Source organism: Octopus sinensis, linkage group LG11 (genome assembly GCF_006345805.1).
Source record: "Octopus sinensis linkage group LG11, ASM634580v1, whole genome shotgun sequence".
In the NCBI taxonomy this organism is placed as follows: domain Eukaryota; kingdom Metazoa; phylum Mollusca; class Cephalopoda; order Octopoda; family Octopodidae; genus Octopus; species Octopus sinensis.
In genome coordinates this window covers 32,156,787-32,184,699 of record NC_043007.1, presented here as the reverse complement: position 1 = coordinate 32,184,699, position 27,913 = coordinate 32,156,787, and the positions used below count along the sequence as shown (strand labels likewise).

General features: G+C 37.7%; 1 protein-coding gene across 11 annotated transcripts in view; it reads right to left on the bottom strand.

The window, feature by feature from the left end:
• The window catches only part of LOC115217352 (pneumococcal serine-rich repeat protein), a 54,931-nt gene extending 34,442 nt beyond the window's left edge, over nt 1–20,489 (bottom strand). For 4 of the 11 annotated variants that reach the window (XR_005001227.1, XM_036507331.1, XM_036507332.1 and 1 more), the window contains exons 1-2: nt 20,107–20,489; nt 3,374–8,316 (exon numbers count right to left, since the gene is read on the bottom strand). Coding sequence is in view for 10 of the 11 variants with exons in the window: in XM_036507331.1 (XP_036363224.1) it covers nt 3,374–8,316; nt 20,107–20,223 (5,060 nt within the window). In the remaining variant the exon portion in view is untranslated. The remainder of the gene's footprint in view (nt 1–3,373; nt 8,317–20,106) is intronic. The other 7 variants (XM_036507329.1, XM_036507326.1, XM_029787019.2 and 4 more) reach the window with 4 other exon arrangements.
• Nucleotides 20,490–27,913: the final 7,424 nt, after the last annotated feature.

Sequence of the window (27,913 nt, the reverse complement as noted above, 5' to 3'; positions counted from 1 at the left end):
AATGCTAAAATAATTTTATAAAGAACATTTCAGTACCAGTTTCAGTCATTGAGACTTTTTCAACTGTAACAATTAAATTTAGAAAAATTAAAAGAAAAGTTTTTTTAAAAGAATATTTGTATAGTGTTCAAATACAAGGGGCATTTTCCTTGTTTCTGCCTGTCTCTGTCTCCCTTGTTTACTCTTGTGGGTTCAAGGTCGTTGTACTAGTATTATAATCCGATTTCATTCGGGTCTACTCGGGCCACATTTTCAAGATGAGGAATTTTGCCCTAGAGGCCACGCTTTTCAATTGAGCAAACTCAAAGTTGCCATGCAATCTCCCCAGCATTTTCAACATAGGTGTGCACATTTTCAGGTCAATCCGACCACATTTACTAACACTTTTTCCTGCACAACTGCTTTTGAGACAACATCTGCCCTTTTCACAAGCATATAGTAGACAGATAAAGAAGAACACACGAAACACTTGGGTTCTTTTATACATATGCTGCACTTGGAACCATCCCTGGGTCGGATCTATGGTTTATATTAGATTGGATGCCTTTGTGCATATGTGTATATATTACATAAGTATGTATACATGCATACTTCCAACAAATGACAACATGTTGCTTCAATGTACTGTAAGCTCAATGCTACACACCCAGCCAATCCTGCCATCCTACATATTTCATATACATAGATTCTAATGAATCCTGCAACTGATCAATCATATGACCCATTCATCCTTCACTCACTCAATCAAGATATATATATATATATAATAATAAATATTAGGGAATAAATCCAAATTTACAGGGAAAAAAATCAGATTTAGGATTAAATCCAATTTTACAGTAAAATATTATATAATATTAATTCGAGACAAAACCACTATTTTGCAAAACAAACAAGGAAAGACTTAATCAATACATAAAAATTTTAATATAAAGAAATAAACCACCACTTTTATTTCTTTATATTAAAATTTTTATGTATTGATTAAGTCTTTCCTTGTTTGTTTTGCAAAATAGTGGTTTTGTCTCGAATTAATATTATATATATATATATATATATATATATATATGGGACTGTGAAGGCGCATGGCTTAGTGGTTAGGGCATTTGGCTCACGATCGTAAGGTCATGAGTTCAATTCCTGGCGATGCGTTTTGTGTGCTTGAGCAAGACACTTTATTTTACGTTGCTCCAGTTCACTCAGCTGGTAAAAATGAGTATTACTTGTATTTCATTGTATTTGAAAGGGCCAGCTTTGTCACACTCTGTGTCGGTACACGTGTCTGTGGAGTGCTCAGCCACTTGCGCGTTAATTTCAAGAGCAAGCCTGTTCTTTTGATTGTATCAGCTGGGACCCTCGTTGTCGCAACCGACAGAGTGCTTCTTATATACAGGCCATGAGAAGACAAAAACAAATGAAGTCTTTGAGTAAGGAGCCAATCAGGACTTGATCCTATGTCTTAAAACATCATCATCATCAGCAGCATCATTGTTTAATGTCCTTTTTCCGTGCTAGCTCAGGTTGGACAAAACAATATCAGCTTTGAACATAGTTCAAGCTGCCACCAGCAAAACAAATGACAAATAATTCTCTTTCATACAGAACAGAACATTAAATTTTTTCTTTTTTTTTTTTATAAATCTTCATGTCTAATTGCTACCATAACTTATTGCTTTGAAACCTACTGAACTTTGACAATTCCATCATGTATAATTGTTATTGATCATTTGAACTTTCATTGTTTCCTTTTACTGTGAAACTTATTAATTCCTAGAATTTTCATCATGTAATTTTCCTATGAAACCTCTTGAACATTTGATCTTTTTGAGCAAGTTTTATTGCTGGGAAATTTTCTCCTGGGCAGTCGCTTTCTTTTAAACTTGTATCTGTAGCGAATGATGGATAACGAGTGGAGGTGACTAATGATGCACAGGGATGAAGAATAGCAGAAGAATAATGATGATACAGTAGACAGAGGAAAAAAAGAGGGAATGATGAGTGGTTGGATAGGTTGCGAGTGTGTGGGTGAAAGAGAGGCAGGCATAGTGCATAGGGAGAGTGAGAGACGTATGGTGAGGGAGAAAATTAAATGAGGACAGTATTAAGAAAAAAGGGATGCGTTTGAAGTGAAATGCTTTCAGGTAGCAAGAGAGATTAGTGGCATCAAGGAAAAGCAACATTTAGAGAAAAGAAAAATGGTGAGGATGTCTTGAGGGGGAAATTGTGCAAAGGGCCCACTTGAGCATTACACACACAACTCTTCCAGACCTTAGTTTTGCTGAGTAAGGCAGGTCTGCCCCTGAACAACATATCACAAGTCACCCTGGACTTTTGTCATCTCCTCTGTGAGGTTCAAATACATACACTATTTACTCAAAAATTAACTTCAGGGCCAGATAATATTTGAGGCTTGACCAGTTGCTTACACACTACAAAATACAAAACCCGCAACAGAGTGCTACTTCTACATTTGGGTCATTGTTGCTGCAGACAGAAATATCTAAGAGAGGGACACCAGATTGACTGACCTCACACTACCCTCTCTGCCTATTCTATTTCTTCAATAATGGACATTATTGCTCTAAACTTCTTAGATGTCATCTCCATTTCGACTTGTCTCTTAGTAACACTCCTACTGTCTCACCTCATTCAGCTTTTTTTTCTTAATCCTCCTTCCCTAAACCACCAACCCTCTGGAATCACCCCCACAAATTTTTCTGTAGACAGGGGTGGATGGAGCTGTCAGTCAATCGGGCACTGCCCGAGGGCCTGCAGCTCTGAGGGTCCCGCACTCTACATTTTAAATCTCTTTGATATCAATGCTAAGGGGCCCGGTGAACAGTTATGTCCAAGGGCCCTTAATATTCTCAGTCTGCCCCTGTCTGTAAGCATCAACTTAACAAGGCCGGTAGTGTTTACAATGGTCATGGGTCATATTTTAGACAGGTACGAAATGTTTTGGTATTGCCTACTTTGTGTTGCCAACTTATTTGGCATCACTCACTTTCGTTTCTTGTTCTCTCTCCTTCCCCTTCTCTGTATGAACATATTTCTCTTTGTGTGCATAAAGAGAGGGAAAGTCCTTAAGTCAATCATGTTCAATCAATAAATTGTAATTTCTCAATTTCCCCTACTCTCTCACTCTTTCTACCTGTGCATGTATATCTCTGCACACATGCATGTGTGTGTGTTTGCCTCCAGTGCCAAAAAATACTGTCATCAAAAAAGGTCGAATGTCCAAACAACTGCAGCAAATCACCACACTTTGCTTCAGACAAAGCCATACGAAAAAAAAATTACCAAGTAAAAAATAACAAAACAGATATAGTGAAAATGATAAAAAAACCAAAAAAAAAAAAACCAAAGTACTTACTGTTCATGGTCGTCATGATCCACAGTCTCACTGGCGTGATCTTTACGGCTAGATGAACTACTTTTCTCTGTTGTTGTTACAACTGGTGGACAAGGTGTGGTCCCATTTGCTTTAGGTTTTGTAGTTTCAGCACTAGTAGTTGCTGAATCTGCTTCTTCGACACTTGAAACCTCCATTGCTGTTTCAACCCTAGCTTCTGCTGATTCTTCTTTTATATTGGAACTAATTTGAGAGTTTTCGGTAGAACTAGATGTCGGTTCTGAAGGAGAGCCAGAGTTAATTAATTTAGCTTGTTCAGAACAATCCGATGATGCAATAGCAGTTGTAGAAGTTGCTTGATTTTTTTCCGTTTTTCTCAAGTCAGACTGACTAGAACTTGACGCCTGTCCTATGTCCTTCACTGACCTGCAAGTGGCTTCTGAACTTTCAGCAGAATTAACATCAATACTCGACAAGTGCTGCACATCAAACTGATTTTCAAATTCAGTAGAACTTGATATGCCTTGGTTGTTAGTGATTTCATTGCCAAACGTTGTGGTTGAAGCAGAAATGTCGGATGCATCACAATTTCCAAAACCATCTTCCAATAAACTGTTTGCTGACGATGTAGCAACATCTTGGCTGCTTTCTTGGTCCACACTCATTGAGCTAACAACATTCTGAATGTTTTCAGTGCAACTGGCAGTGACTTGGCAATTTTCAGATGAGGTAGCCGATGAACTAGCATGGTTGCTGTTAGTGTCTGTACAACTAACCTGAGTGCTGCCCACGAGACTAGCAGAAGAACTTGCAGAAACTTGATTCTTTTCATTAGAACTGGCTGTAACATGATCACTGCCACTAACTTGGCTGTTATCTAAAAGCTGATGGCTTTCAGTAGAACTGGCCGACACCTGACCATGGTCAATGGAACTAGCAGTAACCTGGCTGTTCTGAGTTGAGCTTGCTGTATGTGCTTCACTAACTGTGTGGCTTCCACTTACTGAACTGGCTGATACCTGACAACTTACAGCTGAACTGGCAGTAACGAGAAAATTTTCAGTTGAACTAGTCAAAGAATTCTCATTCCGAAAGGAGTTGCCAGAAACTTCATCTGGTTTGAAAGAGCTGGAACATCTTCGATTCTGACTAATTCGCGATGAAGAAACGGATGCTTGGTCGTTATTTGAAGAAAACATAGAAGCTGGATGTTGGTTAACAGATCTGTTAGTTGTGCTACACACTTGGCCCATTTTACTCTGACTTACTGCCTTTAAAGGATCACCAGTCACTTTCTCCACTTTCATAGAACTTCCTGTGACATAATCTGTCTTTCCAGTGTTGCCAAACAACTGACCAGTTCTCGAAGAATTGGTACTTACAGAGGCAGTGTTCATGGAATTGTCATTACTTCCCAGTGTAGTTTCAGGTTTCTTAGAATTGTCAGCTGTTGAAGGTTTTACAATGTTACCAGGTAAAGTGCTTTCCACTACACCAGTCTTCAGAGCAGTATTAGATATTTGACCAAATCCACTGTAACCAGCCACCATCTGATCAGTTTTGGAATTTCCAGACATTTCACTAGTCTTTCGAGAGTTATTGGGTGCCTGTACATTTGTGACAAGACTTGATGGTAACTGTTCAGGTTTTAAAGAACTGCCATACATTTTGTCAGTTTTAACTACATTCCCGGAAATATAATTTAATTTTGAAACATTTTCAATTGTTTGGTTGGGGAGAGAACTAGATGAAGCTTGAAAAGTGTTAGAAACCTCAGTAGATGGCTTGACTTTTTTACACGAGTTTGAACTATTATCTTTCCTGCAAGCATCTGAAATCATGTTAGTATTCAATGACTCCTCAATAACCTGGCTTATATTGGGGAGACTACTAACAGGTCTTTCAACCGGAGAAGTGTTACTGGAAATAAAAGCAGTGTTAGTAACACTGTCGACAGTCTGTTCTGTTTTGCTGAGATTGGTTGAATCTTTATAAGAGCTTGTTGTACCCTGACTGTGTGACAACAAGTTATTAGTTTTCAGACCCCGACTTTCAGAACTACTACTAGACACTTGGTTCAATTTCATAAAGTTAGCATTCCCATAGGGGCTCCGTAACTTAGTGGGGTCCGAGGCAGTTCTTGCTGGAGCAACAGGATTATTCAAGCTTTGTTTACCAGAGCTTACTGGAACTGGTGCAGTGGGTGTATAATTTGCAGCTAGTGGCTTTCCAGAAGTACCATGCAGTTGAGGCCCAACTGTGCTCAAATGTGAAACCGATGACACATGTGCAGAAGTGTTTGAGGCTTGTAAAAGGTGAGTAGAACTAGCTGGTTTCTGCATGATGTGGGAAGAACTACCAGGAACCAGCAGAGGATCCACAGAGCCACTGGGTAGGTGTGTTACATGAGAGCTATCAGATATCTGTGCTGACGAAGTAGAATTACTACATCCTTGTGGTAAATGCACCGAGCTGGCAGCCATTTGTGATAGATGCACAGCGTTGTCTGATAGTTGTGATGGATGCACAGAACTGCCTGATACTTGGGAAAGCTGTGATACATTATCTGACATCTGTAAAGAACTGGCAGAGCTACAAGCGACTGGAGTAGAGTTAACAGAATTGCCTAGCACCTGGGTAGTATTACCCAACATTTGTACAAGGTGTGCAGAACTGCCTGACACCTGTGCAAAGTGTACAGAGCCACTTGACACCTGTGCAGGGTGTGCAGAGCTGCCTGACACCTGTGCAGGGTATGGAGAACTACCTGACACCTGTACAGGTTGTGTGGAGCCGGCTGACACCTGTGCAAGGAGTGTGGAGCCGCCTGACACCTGTGCAGGGTGTGCAGAACTGCCTGACACCTGTGCAGGGTGTGCAGAGCTGCCTGACACCTGTGCCAGGTGTGCAGAGCTACTTGACACCTGTGCTAGGTGTGCGGAGTTGCCTGGCATCATAGCTGGGCGTACAGGAGTACCTAATACCTTTGCAGGGTGTGTGGAAGTACCTGACACCATAACAGGTTGTACAGAACTTCCTGGCACCTGTGCAAGGTGTGTGGAAGCACCTGACACCTGAGCAGGGTGTGCAGAAGCACCTGACACCTGTGCAGGGTGTGCAGAAGCACCTGACACCTGTGCCGGGTGTATAGAGCCCCCTGACACCTGAGCAGGATGAACAGAACCTCCTGACATTTGTCCTGGATAGGAGGAATTGCTAGATCTTTGCATTGAGTAAATAGAATCTTGTATATTGTAACTAGAACTGACTGATCCTTGTGGAGAATATACAGAGCTACTAGGAGCCTGTGTTGGCTGAAGAGAGCTACTAGAAACGGAACTTTGGTTAGAATTCATATAACTAGCTACAAAGCCAGTTTGTAAAGAACCAACAGTAGACTGAGGAGTGCTTATGGGTATGTCTGATATTTGACCGGAAAGCATTGGTCTGTTTGACATTTGGTCAGGATGCATATGTCCTGACCGCTGACTATGCTCCATTGGCTTTCCCTGCATATGCCCTGCTGGCATTTGACTGGGATGCATGATTCCAGCAGGAACTTGAGGCTGATGCACAGAGCCTGGCCCTTGATTCATAGGAGTATTTATCATCTGAATAGGATGCATTGTGTGAACACCAGGCATTTGACTCGAATGTTTTGGACCAGGGGGTATTTGATTTGTGTGCAATGAACCACCCTGTACTTGTGCAGGGTGTATTTGACCACTAGAAATTTGACTCTGGTGTTGTTGTTGCTGGTGTTGTTGTTGTTGCTGGTGTTGTTGTTGTTGTTGCTGGTGTTGTTGTTGTTGTAATGTACTAGGTAACATCTGGCCATGGCTTGTTTTCAGAGCATTATTTTGCATATGACTGGGTGTCAACAAAGCATTATTAGGATTTACTGGGTTGACCATATGACCTAAATTCATCGATCCCTCAATACAATGGCCAGAAGTAACAGAACTACTTGAGATATGACCCTGGTTCAACGAACTGGATTCCAGATGTCCAGAACTTACAGAACTAGATAATATATGACTTGGACTAACAGAAATGGGTCTCATCTGGCCAGCTTTCTTGGAACCAGCAACCATATGAATCACTGAACTGCTCGGCATTTGTCCAGCACTCACAGAACTATTTGAAACCTGAGTTATGTTCATAGAGTTAATATCTGGTGTGGACTGTTGATAACTTTCCGTCGAAGTCACCCCTACCGGACTGTCATTACTATGAGATAACTGCATCGAATTTACTGGAGTTGAAAAACTTTTTGAAATAATCGTGGGTTCTGTTCCAGAATTTGAAAAGTTCGGAGCAATAGAGCTAATGTTACTTGATGTTATTAGGCCAGATGGTTTTCCAAGACTCTGAGCAGAATATTTAGGACAAGGATTCATTAGCGGGTTTGTTGAACTTGTAGAACTAGCAGAAGTTGTAGTGAACCCTATCTGACCTAATGTTGAACTGGGGAAACCAGCAGCGGTTTTACTATAAGTACTAGAAGCAGAGAGAATTTTAACAGAATTATTCTTTTTGGAGCTGGATGTTGGACTGAAAAATGGAACTTGATTACTTGTAGGAACTTTTTGGATACTATCAGAATAGGTAGGTCCTTTGAGGTTTCCACAACTAGATAATGGTAAACTATTTGAACTGTTGGGTAATAAATAAGAGTTTACTGGGTTAACGTTAGGATAGTTATTTGCTGAGGACTGGGTTGGCATGTTGTAGTTTTTAGTAGATGGTACAGAAGCAGCTGTGCTCATGACCAAGGTTTCGGGCCAAGGAGGTGGAATTTGGCAGCCAGGAACTGAATTCAAAGAACTAGAAGCAGTAGATGTCATATGAGCTTGAGACCACATATTTCTCACAGAATCTGGTTCAGTGTTGTTCATTTCTCTTGTACTGTAAGCTGTACTGTGGACTTGTATATTCCTGGGTTGCAAACCACTGTCCCCTGTCTAGATAAAGAAAACGAAAATAACGTATTAAAGGTGATAGTTTTACTAAAATATTTAGCATTCATGCTTAAATTGAAAAATTAGTTTCCATAAATCTTCAAATCATAATTTTACAAGTAAATTTTAGGAGACACAAACAGATAACCCATAAAAGTTTAAAATAGAATCATTTCTCAATAATGATGAACTAATCAAAACAATGTTACTGACAAAGAAGGGATATGAGTTTTGACTGTGAAAGGGTCACTGTTTATAGCTTTAAAAGGGGCCTGACTACAAGATGGTAAGACTAGTATGGTTAAAATGGGAGTTTAAAAATCCAATATGGCTACACATCATAGGAACGAAAAAATACAGTTATAAAAAATCCAGCAATAGAAGATCTATGCAACAAATCGCTGCATCTTTCAGATAGAGGTTGAAAGCCATTTATTTGGTAATAAATGACTTTCTTCTGAAGACCATTTAGGTTTGGGGTAACTGAAAAAAAAAACACCTGCATCTCATCTAAAAACTAAAACTGGTTTAACAGACATTAAAATATTATGTCCCATACTACTATAAATGAAGAACATTTTAATCAATGGATGTTTGTAAAATATCTGGTGGTGTTTTTTAATTAATTATGCAATGAATTCAGACTTATACTTATTTTTATCTTATTTGACTGAATTGAAACTTGCCTAAAAGTAAAATAGGATAAACATTGAATTTAGTAGGCTTAGAATATATGATCATCAGCATTTAATGTCTGTTTTCCATGCTAGCATGGGTTGAACAGTTTGACTGAAAACTGTTAAAGCTGGGGAGCTCCACCACGTTTCAATCTGATTTGGCAAGGTTTCTACAGCTGGATGGCCTTCCTAACGCCAACCACTCCAAGAGTGTAGTGGGTGCCTTTAACGTGCCAATTACGAAACACCAGCATATATCTATATATATATATATATATATATATATATACATATATATAATTATGATTTAGTTGAATTAAGTACTTAAATTGAAGCTCCAAGCCAGTACTTCATGAACCCTTTTGCTATGATATTTCTAACCAAAATACACCCCTTACGTATTTCAATTACATTCTAAAATAATTGTGAATTTATACTGGTTTCATAAAACAACTCTTTGTTATTGCTGAATTAAAAAATCTTTTTTAATAAAAAATTTTTTTTTAGATATCACTTTTGATTCATTTTCAAGCACTTTATAAAATGTATTCATAAAGACTCTAATCACCCCACTACTATTCTGAGAAATTTGCTTAGAAATATCAGAAAATGAATTTCCAGAATATCTTCCAATAAGCAGTTTCACTAACAAAATTAAAAACAGACCCAGACAAAATACTTCTAATGATAACAATACCAAGAGTCATGGTTTAACCCACCTTTCAGTTTAAATGTTAGTTCGAATATTGCTTCTTCCTTTCTAAATTTAATTAGTAAACACTTTTCTACCAGCCATAAGTTTCATAAGATTTTTAATACAAATAATGTTAAGTTACAACTACACATACCATTTCACTACCCACTTAGTATGTATCAATATAAGAACATTAGCATACCAATCACACAAGATTCTTTACCATATGCAACTACCATACTAGCAACACTTAGCCTATAAAAAGTAAATACCTTCAAAAGAAGCTGTTGAGTGTGCTAAAGTCCTGAGGATACTTTTATATTCATACATAACCATTTAGACATGATGATAGAAAAGACACAACAATGCTCTCCAAGTACATCTGGGATTTAAAGAATAAAAGTAGCTTTGATTACAATATTAATTCAGCAATAATTAAAACTATTCCTACACGTATCAATAGCTTTAAGAAGTACAAAAATCTGATAACTTCTACAGCTTTTAAATTCAAAACTGGAGTTGGTTCCTTCTTGCCTTTACCCAAATAAATTCATCTTATATAACTTTCACGTTGTCTACTGAATAATATTGTTCTAGCTTTTAAGAACTTTTGAACTTGTCACACATCTGTCCTTGTCTACAAATTTCCAGGTTTTGCTCATTATCATCACCTCTTTTATACCTTGCCTTACCACCTTTTGAAATTCCATCTCTAACATTGATCCACTACTCTCCCTTTGGCTTGCAGTTCCAACTCATATATACAAACATACCCTTACAGACACCTTCCAATTGTGCTACCACACACTATTACAAATCTCATATTTTAAATTTTCTAATTATACTATGCTCTCCTTAGTGTCATTATATCTCCTTTATGCCTGATTTACATTATAAACCCTTGTATATCTTACTTCATCATATCCTTACACTCAAGCTTCAATATTTATATGTCAAAAAAAAAAAAAATCCCAGGCCGGAGGTCTATTTGGAATAAAATGGGCTCAGTCAAGAAAGATGTAAATATGGAGTGCTGGATAAGTGGCAATGTTTGTGTGAGGTAAAGAAACATTAACAGTGTGTCGCATTAAATTCTACATTTTTTTCATCTCCAGTATTTCTTTTATCTCTCTCTCTCTCTCACACACACAAACATGACCTCACTCATCTTTCATAATAAATACACACACACACATCTGTATATGAAATTTGTTGAGGTAGATTTTCTACAGCTGGATGCTCTTTCTGATGCCAACCTTCATGTGTTTTCCCACAAGGTGATGTTTTCTACTAATCCAGATACATTTCAACATGAGGTTGCAAATAAACAACAAAGCTTGTATGACACTGTCATTGTTAACTATGAATGTGTGAAAACACGAAAACAAAGAAATGCAAAGATTTGCTAGAATAGGAACAGACTAGAGAAAACCCAGAGAGCTTTTGCCTCTGTTGGTAGCAAAAGGTTTCTCCCTCAGAGTGAAAAGCAGATTGTATGATGCTTGTGTACAAACTCCAATGCTACATGGTAGAGAGACAAGGGCCCTGAAAGCTGAAGACATGAAAACATTAGAAAGGAATGAAGCTTAGTATGCTCCATAGGAAATATAATGTAGGTGAGCAGGCGTGGCTGTGTGGTGAGAAGTCTCCTTCCCAACCACAAGGTTTCCGGTTCAGTCCCTTGGTCTTAAATTTTGGCACAAGGCCAACAATTTCAGAAGGAGGGGATTAGTTGATTACCTTAACCCCAGGACTTGAGTGGTGCTTTGTTTTATTAATCCTGAAAGGATGAAGGGCAAACCTGACCTTGCCAGAATTTGAACTTAGAACATAAACAGCAAGAAGAAATGTTGTTAAGCATTTTTCTCATGTGCTACCAATTCTGCCAGCTCATCAATTTTAGGCACAAGGCCAGCAATTCTGAGGGGACGACAAAGTTGATTACATCAACCTGAGTGCTCAAATGGTATATATTTCACTGACCCCAAAAGGATGAAAGACAAAGTCAACCTTGGTGGATTTGAACTCAGAACATAAAACCAGAAGAAATGCAGCTATGTATTTAGCCAGCTCGTCACCTTAATAATAATAATAATAATAATAATAATAATAATAAGGGTTTCAAATTTTGCCACAGGGGCAGCAATTACATGGGATGGGTTAAGTCAATAACATCACTGCCAGTGGTATTTATTTTATCGACCCTGAAAGGAAGAAAGGCTAAGTTGACCTCAGTGGAATTTGAACTCAGAATGTAAAGACAGATGAAATGCCACTAAGCATTTTGCCTGCTGAGCTAATGATTCTACCAGCTTGCCACCTTAATGACAACAATAATCCTTTCTGCTATAGGTACAAGGCCTGAAACTTGGGGGGGGGGGTCTAGTCGATTGCATCGACCCCAGAACATAACTGGTACTTACTTTATCGAACCCGAAAGGATGAAAGGCGAAGTCGACTTTGGCAAAATTTGAACCCAGAATGTAAGGACGGATGAAATGCTACTAAGCATTTTGCCCGGCGTGCTAACAATTCTGTCAGCTTGCTGCCCTAATAAAAATAATAATGATCCTTTCTACTAAAAGCACAAGGCCTGAAATTTTGGGGAATTACATTGACCCCAGTGCGTAACTGGTACTTAATCAACCCTGAAAGGATGAAAGGCAAAGTCGACCTTGGTGGAATTTGAACTCAAAATGTAAGGATGGATGAAATGCCGCGAAGTATCTTGCCTTGCATGCTAATGATTCTGCCAGCTCGCTGCTACTGCTACAACAACAACAAAATAATGATGACAACAATAATGATGATATCAGTTTGTGGTCTAAAAAGCCACACCTGCCCAGCTATACCATTGTTACTAGAACCATCACCATTCAACTGTGACCACTGCCTCCTTCACTGTTACTATCTCCAATTATACCTCTTCACCACAACCTTCAACCCAAGCAACTTCTACACCATAATTACCATAAACAGCAACACTAAACCCACCTTTATTACCTCTTCACGCCTCACCATCATCAACAGCTATCCATCACCTCAGACAGGTTACCTGGACGAAAACCACTCTTACTCTACAAGCATTCCTGTCTTCTATTTGTAACTCTACATCACAAGAGAGTTGATCAATGTACGCCATTCTGGGTCAACTGACACGAGAATTCTCATGGCTTGGAACCCACAGAACGAGCTCATTCACTAATTCATCTCCGATCCGATAGCAGTCACCAGCAAATCTTGTCCTCTGCTCTCAAATGATTGATATTATGTTGTGGACATTTCCATAAAGCTCTTCCTTCATTGGACATTGTTTCCATGATCTATTGAGAACAGCATGTAACACATGTGTGCAGGTCCCAAGAAGCTTGCTATCTTTTTGTCAGAATTCATACAGACGAACCATAAAGAACTGATTCTCTTATAGATATGAAGAATTCCCTTTTCAAATGGTGTAGACTCCCAAATTATCCTTGATTTTTTTTTTTTCAGTGTGCTCCATGCTTTTGCTAAGTGGATTGATACACTTTTTTTTGGTGGATGAATTATTACTTCAGAGATAAGTGAAACATTTGACTTCCTTCAGAGGTGTACCAGGTAACAAGTTGATCTACCCAGAACATCAAACTCTCCCCTTTGGGATGCCATTACAGGCTCATCCATACAATCTATACAAACCACCCAGGATATCTTCCACCACCCCATTTCTAAGTCTGTATATCTGTGCTTCTACCTGGGTTCTCTATATACGTTAAATAATTACATACTACTAAGAAATATATTGTGTTGAAAGCAAAATTTGTGAATTAAATTTGTTAATACTTGGTCTTTGAGTTTGTTATTCTAAGTTGCCTGAGCATGTTTATATGAAGCCATCATCATCATCGTTTAACGTCTGTTTTCCATGCTAGCATGCGTTGGACGGTTTGACTGAGGTGGAGGAAGCCAGGAGGCTGCACCAGGCTCCAGTCTGATTTGGCAGTGTTTCTACAACTGGATGCCCTTCCTAACGCCAGCCACTCCGTGAGTGTAGTGGTTGCTTTTTATGTGCCAGGGGAGGCTAGCAGTGGCCACGATCGGTTGGTGCTTTTTACGTGCCACTGGCACGGAAGCCAGTCAAGGCAGCGCTGGCATTGGCCACGTTCAGATGGTGCTTTTTACGTGCCACCAGCAAAGGTATCACAACTACAATTTCCATTTGATTTTTATTTTGATGTTGATGTACTTGACTCAATAGGTCTCCTTAAGCACAGCCCTGGGGAATATATATGCATACACACACACACATATGGAGATATATATATATATATATAAAAACACACATACATGCCCATACCAGTACAGCCTCTCTCTTGTACACAACACGTTATACACAGTATTTGCCAATTTTATTCATGCTCTACTATCCATGCATGCTAACATTACATATTCAATGGAGCGTAGTAACCTCATTTCTTTCCAGTTTTAGCTTTTGCAAGTTTTCTGCATTCAAGGCCCATCTCTGACTACCATAATTCGAACTTAAGCATCATACAATCTACCTTTCATTCTGACAAAATAATGGCTTTAGTTGCCAGTAGACGTAATTGTGCTTTGCACTTTCCCAAAACCCTTTCTTACTCCACCTATCCTACTTTCTGAAAAACCACCTCCTCTGCTCATGTCAGTTCCGTAACAGATGCTATCAACTATTTCTTGTGAACCTGCCAAGCATTTAAAGAAAGTCCATTACAAGTGAGCTCGTAGTGCATATACCTATTTCTTTACTACCCACAGGGGGCTAAACATAGAGAGGACAAACAAGGACAGACAAACAGATTAAGTGGATTACATCGACCCCAGTGCGTAACTGGTACTTAATTTATTGACCTGAAAGGATGAAAGGCAAAGTCAACCTCAGCAGAATTTGAACTTAGAACTTAACGGCAGACGAAATACGGCTACACATTTCGCCCGGCGTGCTAACGTTTCTGCCATATAACATATACGAAGCATAATGCCATCTGTTTCTTGCCCCTGTGATTCCACTACATTTTATGAGTATCCTTAACTTAGAGCCTATCAGGCAAAGCAATTTTCCTGATAATACCAGGGTCCTTCCTGTCCACTTTATTTACTGCGATCTGTAGTTTCAGGAAATTTTCCTAATTAAAACATTTTGATTCAGATTTTGGTTATATGCCTGTATGTATATGTACACACACAAGTGCATGTGGCTTAAATGATTTATATGTACATATATATATATATATATATATCCACATACAAATATATAACTGTGTATATATACATATATATCAAAAAATTATACATACATGTATACACAGTTTATACATACATGTATATACAGTTTATATATATATATATATATATATATATATATATAATGTATGTATGTATACTCTGTAAAGTGGTTGGCATTCGGAAGGGCATTGAGCTGCAGAAACCATGCAAAAAACAGATGACTGGGGTCAGGTGCCACTCTCTGGCTTGCCAATTCCTGCCAAACTATCCAACCCATGCCAGCATGGAAAAACGAACATTAAATGATGATGATGATACACGTTCATTCATAAATACATCAATGAACATATGAAGACACCCACCCGCCCTTTGCCATACACATACATTTCTCCCTTCCTTTCACCAGATTCTCACATCACCCATGTTCACTCTTCCCCACCACTGTGCATTACCCAACCCATATATATATATAAAGTACATACTAGTTTTGGATTCCACAAGATACCATTACTTGATATCCTAAAATATATGAATGCGTGTGTGTGTGTATGGTGGATAGTAAGATGTGAAAGGACATAAGGTAATACAATAAGTGCTCAGGTCAAATCAGTGCCTAAACTCCGTTAAGTGTAGGGATGCAGGAGATGCCTAGATAAGCTGATGAAGGTAGAATATAATTGAACAGAAGCATAAACAGGCAATCACCAGGTACCAGACCAATTTATATTCACATATTACGGAGATGTACTTGCATAGCAAGTGACTTGATCTGAGATCATGTGCTGAAACAAAAACAATTGCAGCATGGAAGGTGTTTATAAGCCATTTAAGAACACACAAAAACTGTTAGGTTCACATCAACATTTAAATTTAATTTGTCAAAATATTTTCGTTGCTTTGAAACTGCAACCTGTTCACTGACAAAATTTTGTGCAGCATGAGATTATTATGTCCAATTAATTCAGGTCGGTTAACCATGTATTTCCATCTTCATTCCTGATCTCTCTCTCTCCGGCCGGATAACCTTGTACCTTCTCTACAGCAAGGCACCTGTTTGTGTCTCTCAGTCTCACTATAACCTTTCATCATCCAAGATCACCTCCTCCAATGCACCCTCCCACTCTTAATTTTTTTTTGTCTTGCAAGTACTTGGTGACCCTGTCAGTGCAGTGCCACTTCAAAGCACCCAGTCAACACTGTAAAGTGGTTGGTGTTCAGAAGGGCATCCAGCTGTAGAAACTGTGCCAAAACTGACTTCACCTGTGCTTGTGCCATATAAAGATAGACAAATATAAGACTAGACGGATATACAAACAGACAGAAATCTATATACCAATATATATCAAATTAGATACAAACAAATCCTTGGATAATCATATACATGAGCATCATCATCATCACGCTTTCATGTCTACTTTCCATGCTGGTAGGAGCTGGAGGGGCTTCCACGGACTGAGTTGGTTCTTTTCACAGGAGCTGCTCTTTTTAGACAAAAGGGTCACATTTTGCTCTTTCATTTTACTTGCTTTTTTTTATTATTTTGTTGTATTTCTTTGGCTGGATGTTCTTCCTAGAACCAATCCTCCACTGCACTTAACATTGCATTAAGTGTGTTTCATTATGACACCAACACAAGAGAGGTTGACATGCCCTCAACAAGACTAAATATAGTTTTCAAAACACTCGTCAACCTCTTTATAGAGTGTACTAGGTTCATTTTATTATGACTTTGTGAGTGGATTTGGTTGACAGAAACTGAAGGAAGAAGCCTGTCATGAGTGTGTGTACATATATGTATGTATCATCATCATCGTTTAACATCCGTTTTCCATGCTACCATGGGTTGGACAGTTTGACCAGGGTCTGGGAAACCAGGAGGCTGCACCAGGCTCGTCTGATCTGGCAGTGTTTCTACAGCTGGATGCCCTTCCTAACGCCAACCACTCTGTGAGTGTAATGGGTGCTTTTTATGTGCCACTGGCACAGGTGCCAGGGGAGGCTGGCAAACGGCCACATTCAGTTGGTGCTTTTTACATGCCACCAGCACGGAAGCCAGTCAAGGCGGCGCTGGCATCAGCCACATACAGGTGGTGCTTTTTACGTGCCACCGGCACAGGTATCACAACTACAATTTCCATTTGATTTTTTTTTTTGATGATGATGTACTTGACTCAATAGGTCTCCTCAAACACAGCAGGTCACCCTACAATCCAAGGTAATCACAGCAGGCTGTCCTGCAATCCAAGGCACTTTGGATGGGCTGGGGCTTCTATGTGAAGCTGTTGCAGGAAACAGCCATGAACTCACATTATTTGTCGGGTCTTATCATGTATGTATGTAAATGTGTGCGTTAGGGTGTACCTTTGTTGTGACATTATGCAATGGTTGTAAGGGAGCTTCACCCTCACATAATTGACGTTATTCATTCCTCATCTTTTGTTAAAAATATGTTTAACTATGGGGAAATATTACCTTGCTTGAGAACTGGTGAAGGTTGGTGACAGGAAGAGCATCTGGCCATAGAATAAAAAAATCTGCCTCATCAAATTCCATCCGAACCGTGCAACCATGGAAAAGTGGACGTTTTGTGACGATGGTGAGGAATAAAAGTTGTTGGTAATCTACAAAGTGGTCAACATCCTCATCATCGTTTTAACAATCCGCTTTTCCACACTCGCACAGGCTGGACAGAGTTTACTGTGGCAGATTCTCTTACAGCCCTCCAGTAAGGTATTATTCCCCCATGGCCAAACATATTTACACAAAATACTGAAAAAGAATGGCACTACCTGCTGGAAAGTGACACTCAATTACAACCATGACGCAATGCCCAAACTAAAAGACACGCGCACACATCTCTCTCTCTCTTGATATATATATATATATTTCTCTCCTTGTTTCTTTCTGTGGAAGAGCGTAGGCTCGAAACGTAGAGGACTTTTTTTAATTCCCGAGCGTTATACTAACACATCTGTTTGTTTTCTACACCACCTGTCTTCGTCTTTTGTTTTTTTTTCGTAAACTCTCCCTATATATACATATATATATTTACATCGTTTGTAAAAAAACATAAATTCAGAGAAGCACACTCTAAGATGTAGAGCAGTTTATATATTAATGAAGAATGCCGGTTTCTGAGATTACCCTGGGTTTCCCCGTCCATAAAGGCTTTTTAGGTCCATGGAGTATCGTCAGACACCAAAACCTGTTGGCCTAAGACCTCACACGGTGGGCTTCTCTCAGCTACCGTCCACCAAATGCACAAAGGTATCTCGAAGCAGGGCTGAACTTGTAACCATGTGGTTGGGAAGCGAACATCTTAGCCACGCAGGCACATCGGCATCCCATGACAGTTTCATCGAAATCAAAGTGTGAAGGACCAGAAAACCATAAACAAACAAGTGTCGAAGACGGAACGGCACATGGTCAAAGAGTACTGCCTCAATAAGTCTCTCGTTCAACCCATACCAGCATGGAAAAAATGGATACAAATATGATGACGATGGTCACACACATTTCTATTTTTAATTATATATATAAACACACCACTTTTATACACAGTATATATTAAATAATTTTTCCTTTTTTATAAAGATCCTTTTGGTGAGCGCTTACTCATTATTTTGTTGTAAATAACATATCTTAAATATATGAAAATAAGTTATATGATCCACAACGGTTGCAAAACTCGGAGTAACCGAGTTTAATCTCAGCATCACAATGAATTAGTACATGTAATATATATATATATATATACATTTATTTAATATATATATACACACGGATGCTATATAATTATATACACATACGGAAAAGTGCACAAGCATATTACCATTATATATATATATATATATATATATATATATATACATACAGTCATACTTCTATGTAGTTTCAAAAAGCATATTTTTCATATTCATATATACATACAGAGTCACTCATCTAAGTAAACTGTATCCGAGAAAAATTATCCCATTGTAATTAGAAATTTCAGCAAATATATATATAAAATACAAGATGAAACAGAAAAAAATAAAAAAATAAAAAAAACACTTCTTTCTTCAAAGGTAAATATTTACTGTGTAAAAATAGAACAGCGATTACACAAACAAAGAAAGAAACAACAATAATAATATTTAAATTAGTTGAAAGCTGGAAACGAAAGAAATAATTTGGGGGAGAAAAAATGGGAAAAAAAATAAGAAAAAAGAAAATGGGGAAAAAAAAAAAACGTAACCTAATAAAATAAGAAACCATTGTGCGAGGTTCCTATGATTGATTAAAGAACACATATATGTATATATTTATGGTTAATCGATAGTGGGGGAATATATAATCGATAGATCGCCTTCTGCCGGATGAGATATTGTTTAATATTGCATTATTTCGAGGTGGATTTTAATGGTTTTTCGCCAGCGAAAGCAGTTAATTGAGGTGGACCCCCTCCGCCTCTTCACTCAAGATTAGAGTCTCCCTAACAAAGCATAATATTTTGAAAAAAAGAAATAGGGTCCACCCTCGTACTGTTGATTTCCTGACTGTCAGCGAGATCACCAAGCGATCGCCTTGCACAGTAAATGTTATCAATGGCATGGAGATATAAAGAAGCGACAAGCCATAACCGTGCAGAGAAAATAAACGACCAGCAAGAAATTAACAAAATGATCGAGAGCGGGTTTAATATGTCGTCAACGAATAAAAGAAGCAGGAGATAGGAATATATATAGATATATCCTGCTTGTTTCCGAGTTTCATTGACCGATTTTACTTGTTTATTTATTCGTTTCTCTAACTTGGTGTCGTAGTTTTTTGTAAATCAACAAAAACAAGCGAGGAAAAAAGGGGAAAATGTATGATATTTGGTGAATAAGGTGCATCAGTGTAGTGGCGTGGGTGGAATTTTGGCTGCAACCATCGAGATCTGGAGACAAAATCTAAAGAAATCGGTTTAAATTTAACATGGATTTTACAATTAAAACATCCACCTTCGACAAAGCGACATTAAATTCACGATTTGATAAAGAAATGCGAGAAATGTTTTGAGCAAAGAGGAAGAATTTGTTGTTGGCTTTGATCAAACAATAAGTAGCTGAAACCACCGAAACAAAATCGAACGTAGAGCGCTGATTTAGAAATAGTAGCGAAGGAGACAAAAATGCATGTGTTTATTGCACTAACCTTTTTCATCTGGGAAAGAGCGAGCTGGTCGTTGTTTTTAGCTGTACATTGTTCGCTTAAGTCGGCTTCCAATGAACCCGAAAACGACGAGTCCTCTCTTGGCTCATTCGAGGCCATTGTTGAGCATTCACCACAAAATTACTTCCCTTGACGGTTGCGTCTATAATTCTTTCAACCAAAAGAACATAATGCTACTCGCAAAAACACGATCTGAAACGAGCTACATGCAGGCAAACGAGTCTGCCGTACATTCTAATGTCTGTTTTTTTCTCTCTACCCACTTTTCATGAAAAGTAGTTTTAAAGAAAAACGATGTCAATGGAACAAAGTGTAAAATGAAGGTAAAGGGGGAAGTAGTAGACTGCCATCTACAGGAAGGAAAAAACAGTAAGATAGCCAAGGGGAGATAAGAGGCGTCAGACCCAAATGACTAAGCGACTAAATTTGATTAAAAATTATTTTTCGACATTAATTAGTAATTATCATTCCATCCATGATTCAGCTTCCATGTTTAAAATGAATCATAGCATTCTGATTTTTAATTGTTATTTCATATATACTTAGAGAAGGAGCATTTCTTATTTTACTTATAAGCTTTAAAATTTCTGTTCTATATAAATAAATTTATTTATCACTTAACATAAATATGCAAAATTTTATTTGCTTCTGTGTTTAGCCATGTGCAACGAAAAGAATAAAAGACATCGTTTAATGAGAAGAGAAAATAATACTAAAAAACAAACACTCTTATGGTGTGTTTATAAATACAGATACGTTTCTACACTAACTTGATAAGCGAAATAAAAAAATACGTAACGATCTGAAATTCGTTAGAATTAAAGCGAATAAAATATTTCTATGCGTGCTTAACCGTTATTAAGAACATTAAATTCTTTACATAAAGACATTTTGTCCAGATTTAATTCATAAATATTTTCTGTATCAGATATCCATTACGACGAGAAGTCGTTGATGAAGACTAAATAAGATTAAACAAAGTAATAGGCTTTGTTTTACAAATAAAACAAATATATTACACGAGCAAATCGCCAGATTATTATTCTGCAAAAAACTTGTCAGAAATGAAGAATTTTTGGCGAAGATTTTGAAGCAGAGGTCGAAAACGAGGCTACAGAAGTCTCCAACCCAAAATAATTTCAGGAAAATTCAATCAGCTTTGAATATTGAGGAATACAAAGTCTTTAATTGTGTGTTGTTCTGTACTTATGAATGGATAAGAAATAAAATTTTTTCTAAGGTTAAAAAAAAAAAAAATCATTTACAATTTCTGTTAAATGAAAAACAAAAAATTGAAACCTATCATTCTTTATTAACACCTGTTATCTTTTTTCATTGTTCATTTTATGCTAGTTTTTAAATACATTTCAAACATAATGCTTTGAATGGACTTTTTGAATTGGTTTGTCGTTTCATGATAAAATTAATGCTTACCAATGTTCTCCAGTCACTACAGAAGCACTTATGCAAATAATTTTTACTGAAACCAATAAGTTTGAGTTTTCTTTTATTGATATCATCATCATCATCATCACCATCACTACCACCACTATCACCATCATCATCGTCATCGTTTAACGTCTCTTTTTTTCTATGCTGGCATGGGTTGGACGGTTTGCCATGGAGCTGGCCAGACTCCAGTTGTCTGTTTTGGCAGGGTTTCTACAGCTAGATGCCCTTCCTAACGCCAACAACTTAATGTAGTATGGTGGGTGCGTATTATGTGCCACTGTCATGGGTGTGCTCATGCACTACTAGCATGGGTGTGTTTACACAGCACTAACGCATGGGTGCTTTTTATGTGGCACCAGCATCTTTTATATATATATATATATATCATCATCATCACTCTTTTACTTGTTTCGGTTATTTGACTGCGGCCATGCTGGAGCACCGCCTTTAGTCAAGCAAATCGACCCCGGGACTTATTCTTTGTAAGCCTAGTACTTATTCTATTGGTCTCTTTTGCTGAACTACTAAGTTATGGGGACGTAAACACACCATTGGTTACCAAGCGATGTTGGAGGGACAAACAGACACACAAACACATACACACACATATATATATACATATATACGACAGGTTTCTTTCAGTTTCCATCTACCAAATCCACTCACAAGGCTTTGGTCGGCCCGAGGCTATAATAGAAGACACTTGCCCAAGGTGCCACGCGGTGGGACTGAACCCGGAACCATGTGGTTCATAAGCAAGCTACTTACCACATAGCCACTCCTACACCTATATATTGCCTGAGGTTGTAGTTGAAGACACCTATCCAAGATGCCACACAGTGGGACTGAACCCGGAACCATGTCGTTAAGAAGCAAACTTCTTACTACACAGCCACACCAGTTGTTTTTCCTTTGTTTGTTTGTTTTTTTTCACATTGTATTTTTTGCCTATCTGCAGAATGTTCTTTGACAAATTAGCTTTGACCAGTCAACCATTTCTGAATTATTTCAGAAATAGCAGTTACGCTAGTACAGCCATATGAATCAAATGGGCTATTCAAAGTTGCTATAGGAACTTCTGCCTTCGTGCCTTCAGTTCCAGGAATGTTAAGTGCACAAAAGAGCCCTTATTGAGCCCTGCTGGAAAATTATTCAAGAAAGAAAATCATGAGAATCAAGAGAAAACCTTCAATAATGCTTGATATCCCATTAAAAAAAAAAGTGGAAATGGAAAGAAATTCCTCTTGAATTACTGGTACCTAAGCATTAGAGATGTGTAAGGGAAAACAGATTAAGACCATTCTCCACCTAAAAGATTCAGGAATAAACCTAAGAGACCCTGTTTCTGTGGGACAAATTGTAAATGAGAAGATTAAGTACCAAAAAGTTTAGATTCGTTCATTTGTTGGTATTACCGTCTGCAGTGGGTACCAGTTTCTGACTGAATTCATTGAAATATAGAATCAGAGGAATGTGGCTTTTTTCTAACAAACAGATGATTGTGCCTTCCATGTTGGAATGGTATTAATTGTTAAGCTATTGATGAAGTATAAAAGAATGTGGCTCCTCCAGTATTATAATATACAGCAACATATATGGCTTATATATATATCCAGGAATTTTTAATGTAGTTCATACTAATTGTGTATGCATCTGTATACTGTGGGTTCCTAATCGTGAAATTTCAGAAAAAAGTTCTCATGAATTAAATGTGTACAGAAAGACCATTCTAAGTTGAAAGACATGAAATCCTGACCAAAAGTCTGTGCAAGAATCCAGAAAATACTTTCCAAATTTTATTGTGTCTGGACAGAGTCATTCTCTTTTAGTGTCTTATTATTTAACACACACACACTGGTTTGATTTCCACTCACTTATTTCTTTTTGCTAAAATTTTCAAGTAAATGAATGGAAATCAAACCAATGAGTGTGTTAAATATTAAGGCACTAAAAGAGAATGACTCTCCCCAGACACAATAAAATTTAGAAAGTATTTTCTGGATTCTTGCACAGAACTTTGGTCAGGATTTCATGTCTTTCAACTAAGAATGATCTTTCTGTACACATTTAATTCATGAGAACTTTTTTCTGAAATTTCACGATTAGGAACTTGCGCCGCAGGGTCAAGGAGGAGATAGTGTTAGTTGAAGGCTACCAAACCTGCTATACAGAGACAACTTCAGTTTTATATATAGAGAGATTAAATATAAATGGAACCCGAGTCAAAAACAGTGAAAGGGAAAATGACTGGAACAAAACAGATAATTCTTGACATTCACCACCACAAAAAAAAAGAAAAAATTAACATAGCTCAGTGAGCAGACTGTGTTAATTCCTGAGGGTTGTGGCTTTACGTCCCTCTTCTGGCACATCCTTTGCTTATAAGAACAGGCGTGAATGTATACTTAAGAAGCTTACTTTTCACCCATGTGGTTTCAGGTTCAGTCCCATTGCAAAGTACCATGGACAAGTGTCTTCTACAATAGCTCCAGGCTGACCAATTCCTTGTGAGTGAATTTGATGGAAACAGTGTGGAAGCAGGTTCCCTACATTCAGAGCCCTTATCTCATTACTACATAGCATTGCTGCTTGGGTACAAGCATCTTACAATCTGTCCTTTACTCTGAGAGAGAGAGACAATTTGTTTCCAACAGAGATAATAACACTTTGAACTTTCTCCATCCTGTTCTTATTCTAGAAACTATATCTTCAGAACATCCTCTTCCACTACTAATTAGGTCACCCAAGTAACAGAAACCATCTACTACCTCTAGGGAACTTCCTGGGCATTCAAGAAAATCTATTTCCTATGTGTTCTTAGTATACATTGCTCCTACATCTCTGCCTCATACAAAATCTATTTTCTCTGTTAACCTTCCTTGATTCCATTGCGTTTCTTGTTTGTTCATTGCTCACACTGAGTGCCCTGAATGGAATTTCTATCTAGATCATTTCTAGGCATCATGCAGAACTTTTTTCACATATATATATACAGGGTGTGGTGAATAAACTGTCGTCTAAATTACACAAAAATGAAAATAATACTGACATCTCATTTTAACAGATATATTTACCAAAATATCTTGAAATTCCAAAGAATAAATTTATTCAATAAAATCACCATTGGCTTCAATGGCCTCCAGATGACTTCAGAATCTCCTGCAACTCTTCTGGACGATCACCATGTTTAAGTTGGTGAATGCTGCCATAATCCTTGTCTTCATTTCATCTTTGGTATTATAAAGAGTTCTGTTGGCCTCTTACTCAACTCATCCAACACATAATAATCAAGGGGGTTGCAGTTTGGGGAGTTAGGTGGCCAGATGTTAGGGGTGATGTGGTTGCAGAAATTGTCTGACAGCCATGACTGGGTTCTCCTGCTTGCGTGCATGGTGCAGAGCCCTGCTGCTAGACATAGGGTCTTCCAGCAGCCACCCTTTTGACCCAGGGCAACACTACCACCTCCAGGCACTTGATGTAGGCCACCGTGTTGAATCTGAGGCCATGTGGAAGATGAATGGAGGCATAACATTGCCATCACTAGTGATCACTGCAAACACATGATGTTGACTGGATTTTTGATTCTTATCACTCTCAGTACATGTTCTCAGATTTCACTGTCCTCAGATTGACACCCAAATACTCTGAAATGTTCGTATTGGAGTTTCTGGCACGAATGCCAAGCAGCACAGCATGTCATTTCCAAATTTCTGGTAGAGTGAATTGCATCATGGTGCTGTTTTTCTCACAGACATTGCCCAATTGACCCTACTAAATTAAAAATATAAAATGGTGACAATTTACACAGATTCTTGACCAGATTTCTTGAGCAATGAAACCATGAAACAGTTGTGGTAATTGGTTTGTGTTAGGGTGGTCTAGTTGCATTTTAAGTTTTGCTTTGTATAAGTCAATTACATTGACCCCCAGCACTCAACTGGTACTTATTTTATCAACTCCAAAAGGATAAAAGGCAAAGCTGACCTTGACGGCATTTGATCTTCGCTACTAAAATATATTCCTTTAATAATGGTTTCAAATCATGGCACATGTAAAGCAATTTTGAGGGGTGATGGGGTGGATGTGTAAGTCAAATACATTGACCCCAGCACTCAACTGGTACTTAATTTATCAACCTCGAAAGGATGAAAGGCAAAGTTGACCTCAGTAGCATTTTAACTCAGAGGGCAAATCAAATTCTGCTAAGCAATTTGTCTGGCATGCTAACAGTTCTGCAAGTCTGCTGTCTTATTGTTTTGCTCACTAACACAATGTATTGCATGGTCCAGGAATTGAAACCATGCTGTTGCAATTGTGAGTACAACACTCTAACCACCAGGTCATACACCTTTGCAAAGCATGTTAATACTACATGATTAGCCCCACCCCAATGTATAGGTTTGGAATTACAAATAACACTCAATACACGAAGTAGAGCTTATATATATATAAGGAGTGGCTGTGTGGTAAGTAGCTTACTTACCAACCACATGGTTCTGGGTTCAGTTCTACTGCACGGCACCCTGGGCAAAGTGTCTTCTACTATAGCCTCAGGCCAACCAAAGCCTTGTGAGTGGATTTGGTAGATGGAAACTGAAAAAAGCCCGTCATGTATGTGTGTGTGTGTGTCTCCCCACCATTGCTTGACAACCGATACTGGTGTGCTTATATCACCGTAACTTAGCAAGTCGGCAAAAAGAGACTGATAAAATAAGTACTAGGCTTACAAAAAATAAGTCCTGGGGCTGATTTGTTCAACTAAAGGCAGTGCTTCAGCATGGCCATAGCCAAATGACTGAAACAAATAAAAGAATACATATATATATATAACCCATGCTAGCATGGAAAGCGGACGTTAAATGATGATGATGATATATATATATATATATATATATATATATATATGTTTGTATATGTTTTTTTAATATAATTCGAAGCCAAAATTTAAAATTCTATGTAATAATAATAAAATTTATATATAAAATACACATATAGAGATATCACATAGATTTTCAATAACTGTAGACACAATAATTGCAATCTTTATAACAGATGTATGTTAAAAACAATATCATAGGAAAACAAAAGAGCACCTCAGCAGCGACCAGCAAAAATGCTTGGTGCATTTTAGCCTTTTCGGGTCTTTAATGATGTGTACTCATAACCAGCTACATGTTTAGACAAAAATTCATCACCCCCAATATACAAAATACTATATATAAGTTTTATGGAGATGTACTTGCATAGCAAGTGACCTGATCTGAGATCATGTGCTGGAACGAAAACTATTGCAGCGTGGAAGGTGTTTATAAGCCATTTAAGAAACACACAAAAACTGTTAGATTCACTTCAACAATTAAATTAAATTTGTCAAAATATTTTCGACGCTTTGAGACCGCGACCTGTTCACTGACAAAATTCTGTGCTGCACCTGAGCATCTGGTTTATATCTATGTTAATTTTAGTGAAATTTAATCTCATTTTCATAAGGGCAACTATGTTGTAATATTTGAGTTAGCTTTACTGATTAAACTGATTAAATTATCATTAACCCATTCATTACCATATTTATTTTGAGATGATCTGTGTTTCTTTCAATTAATTTTAAATATAACTAAGAATTTAGTAAAATAACTTAGTTATCATTAAGCTAATGTTAGAACATAAATTGTGACTAAGGTATGGTGGAAGATTTTAATTCAAAACTTATGAAAATAAGACATTTGTACTCAGAGCCAGAGCCGGTTTCAGCTGGGTTGGTAACGAAAGGGTTAAATATACTCTAGATATAATAATTATTTAACATAACACAGGAAATACTAATTCTCCAAACAAATAAATTTCTAGCCTTGCTTTAAAATAATTTTTGTGGTTATAATCCCTTGAGGGAACATGCAGGTCTAACAACTTAGACCTGCAAATTCTCTCATGGGATTATAACTTGAGGGTTGTTATTTCAATCCAGTTGAATCACATTCAGTTTCAGGAAGAAGTTACAACCATATGTTTTTCTCACTGAGATTATATATCACCAGAGTAATTAGGGTAATGGAGATTTGGTAATTAGGTTGAGGATATTTATATAGATCACAGTGCGTATAAAATATATAATTCTATAAAAGAATTTATCTCTAAATATAGCCAGCATTATAACTGAATAATATAAATGGTTCATGAGATCCATCACAGCTTGGAAGATATATAAATTTGTAAAAGAATGAAGATACTTTTACTAAAATACTGAAAGAGTATACTGATTTATGTTGTATAGCTACATGTTTTAATTTTTTTAGTGATGTTGACATGTTTACAAAGTCAGAAAACAGCACAGCTCCTT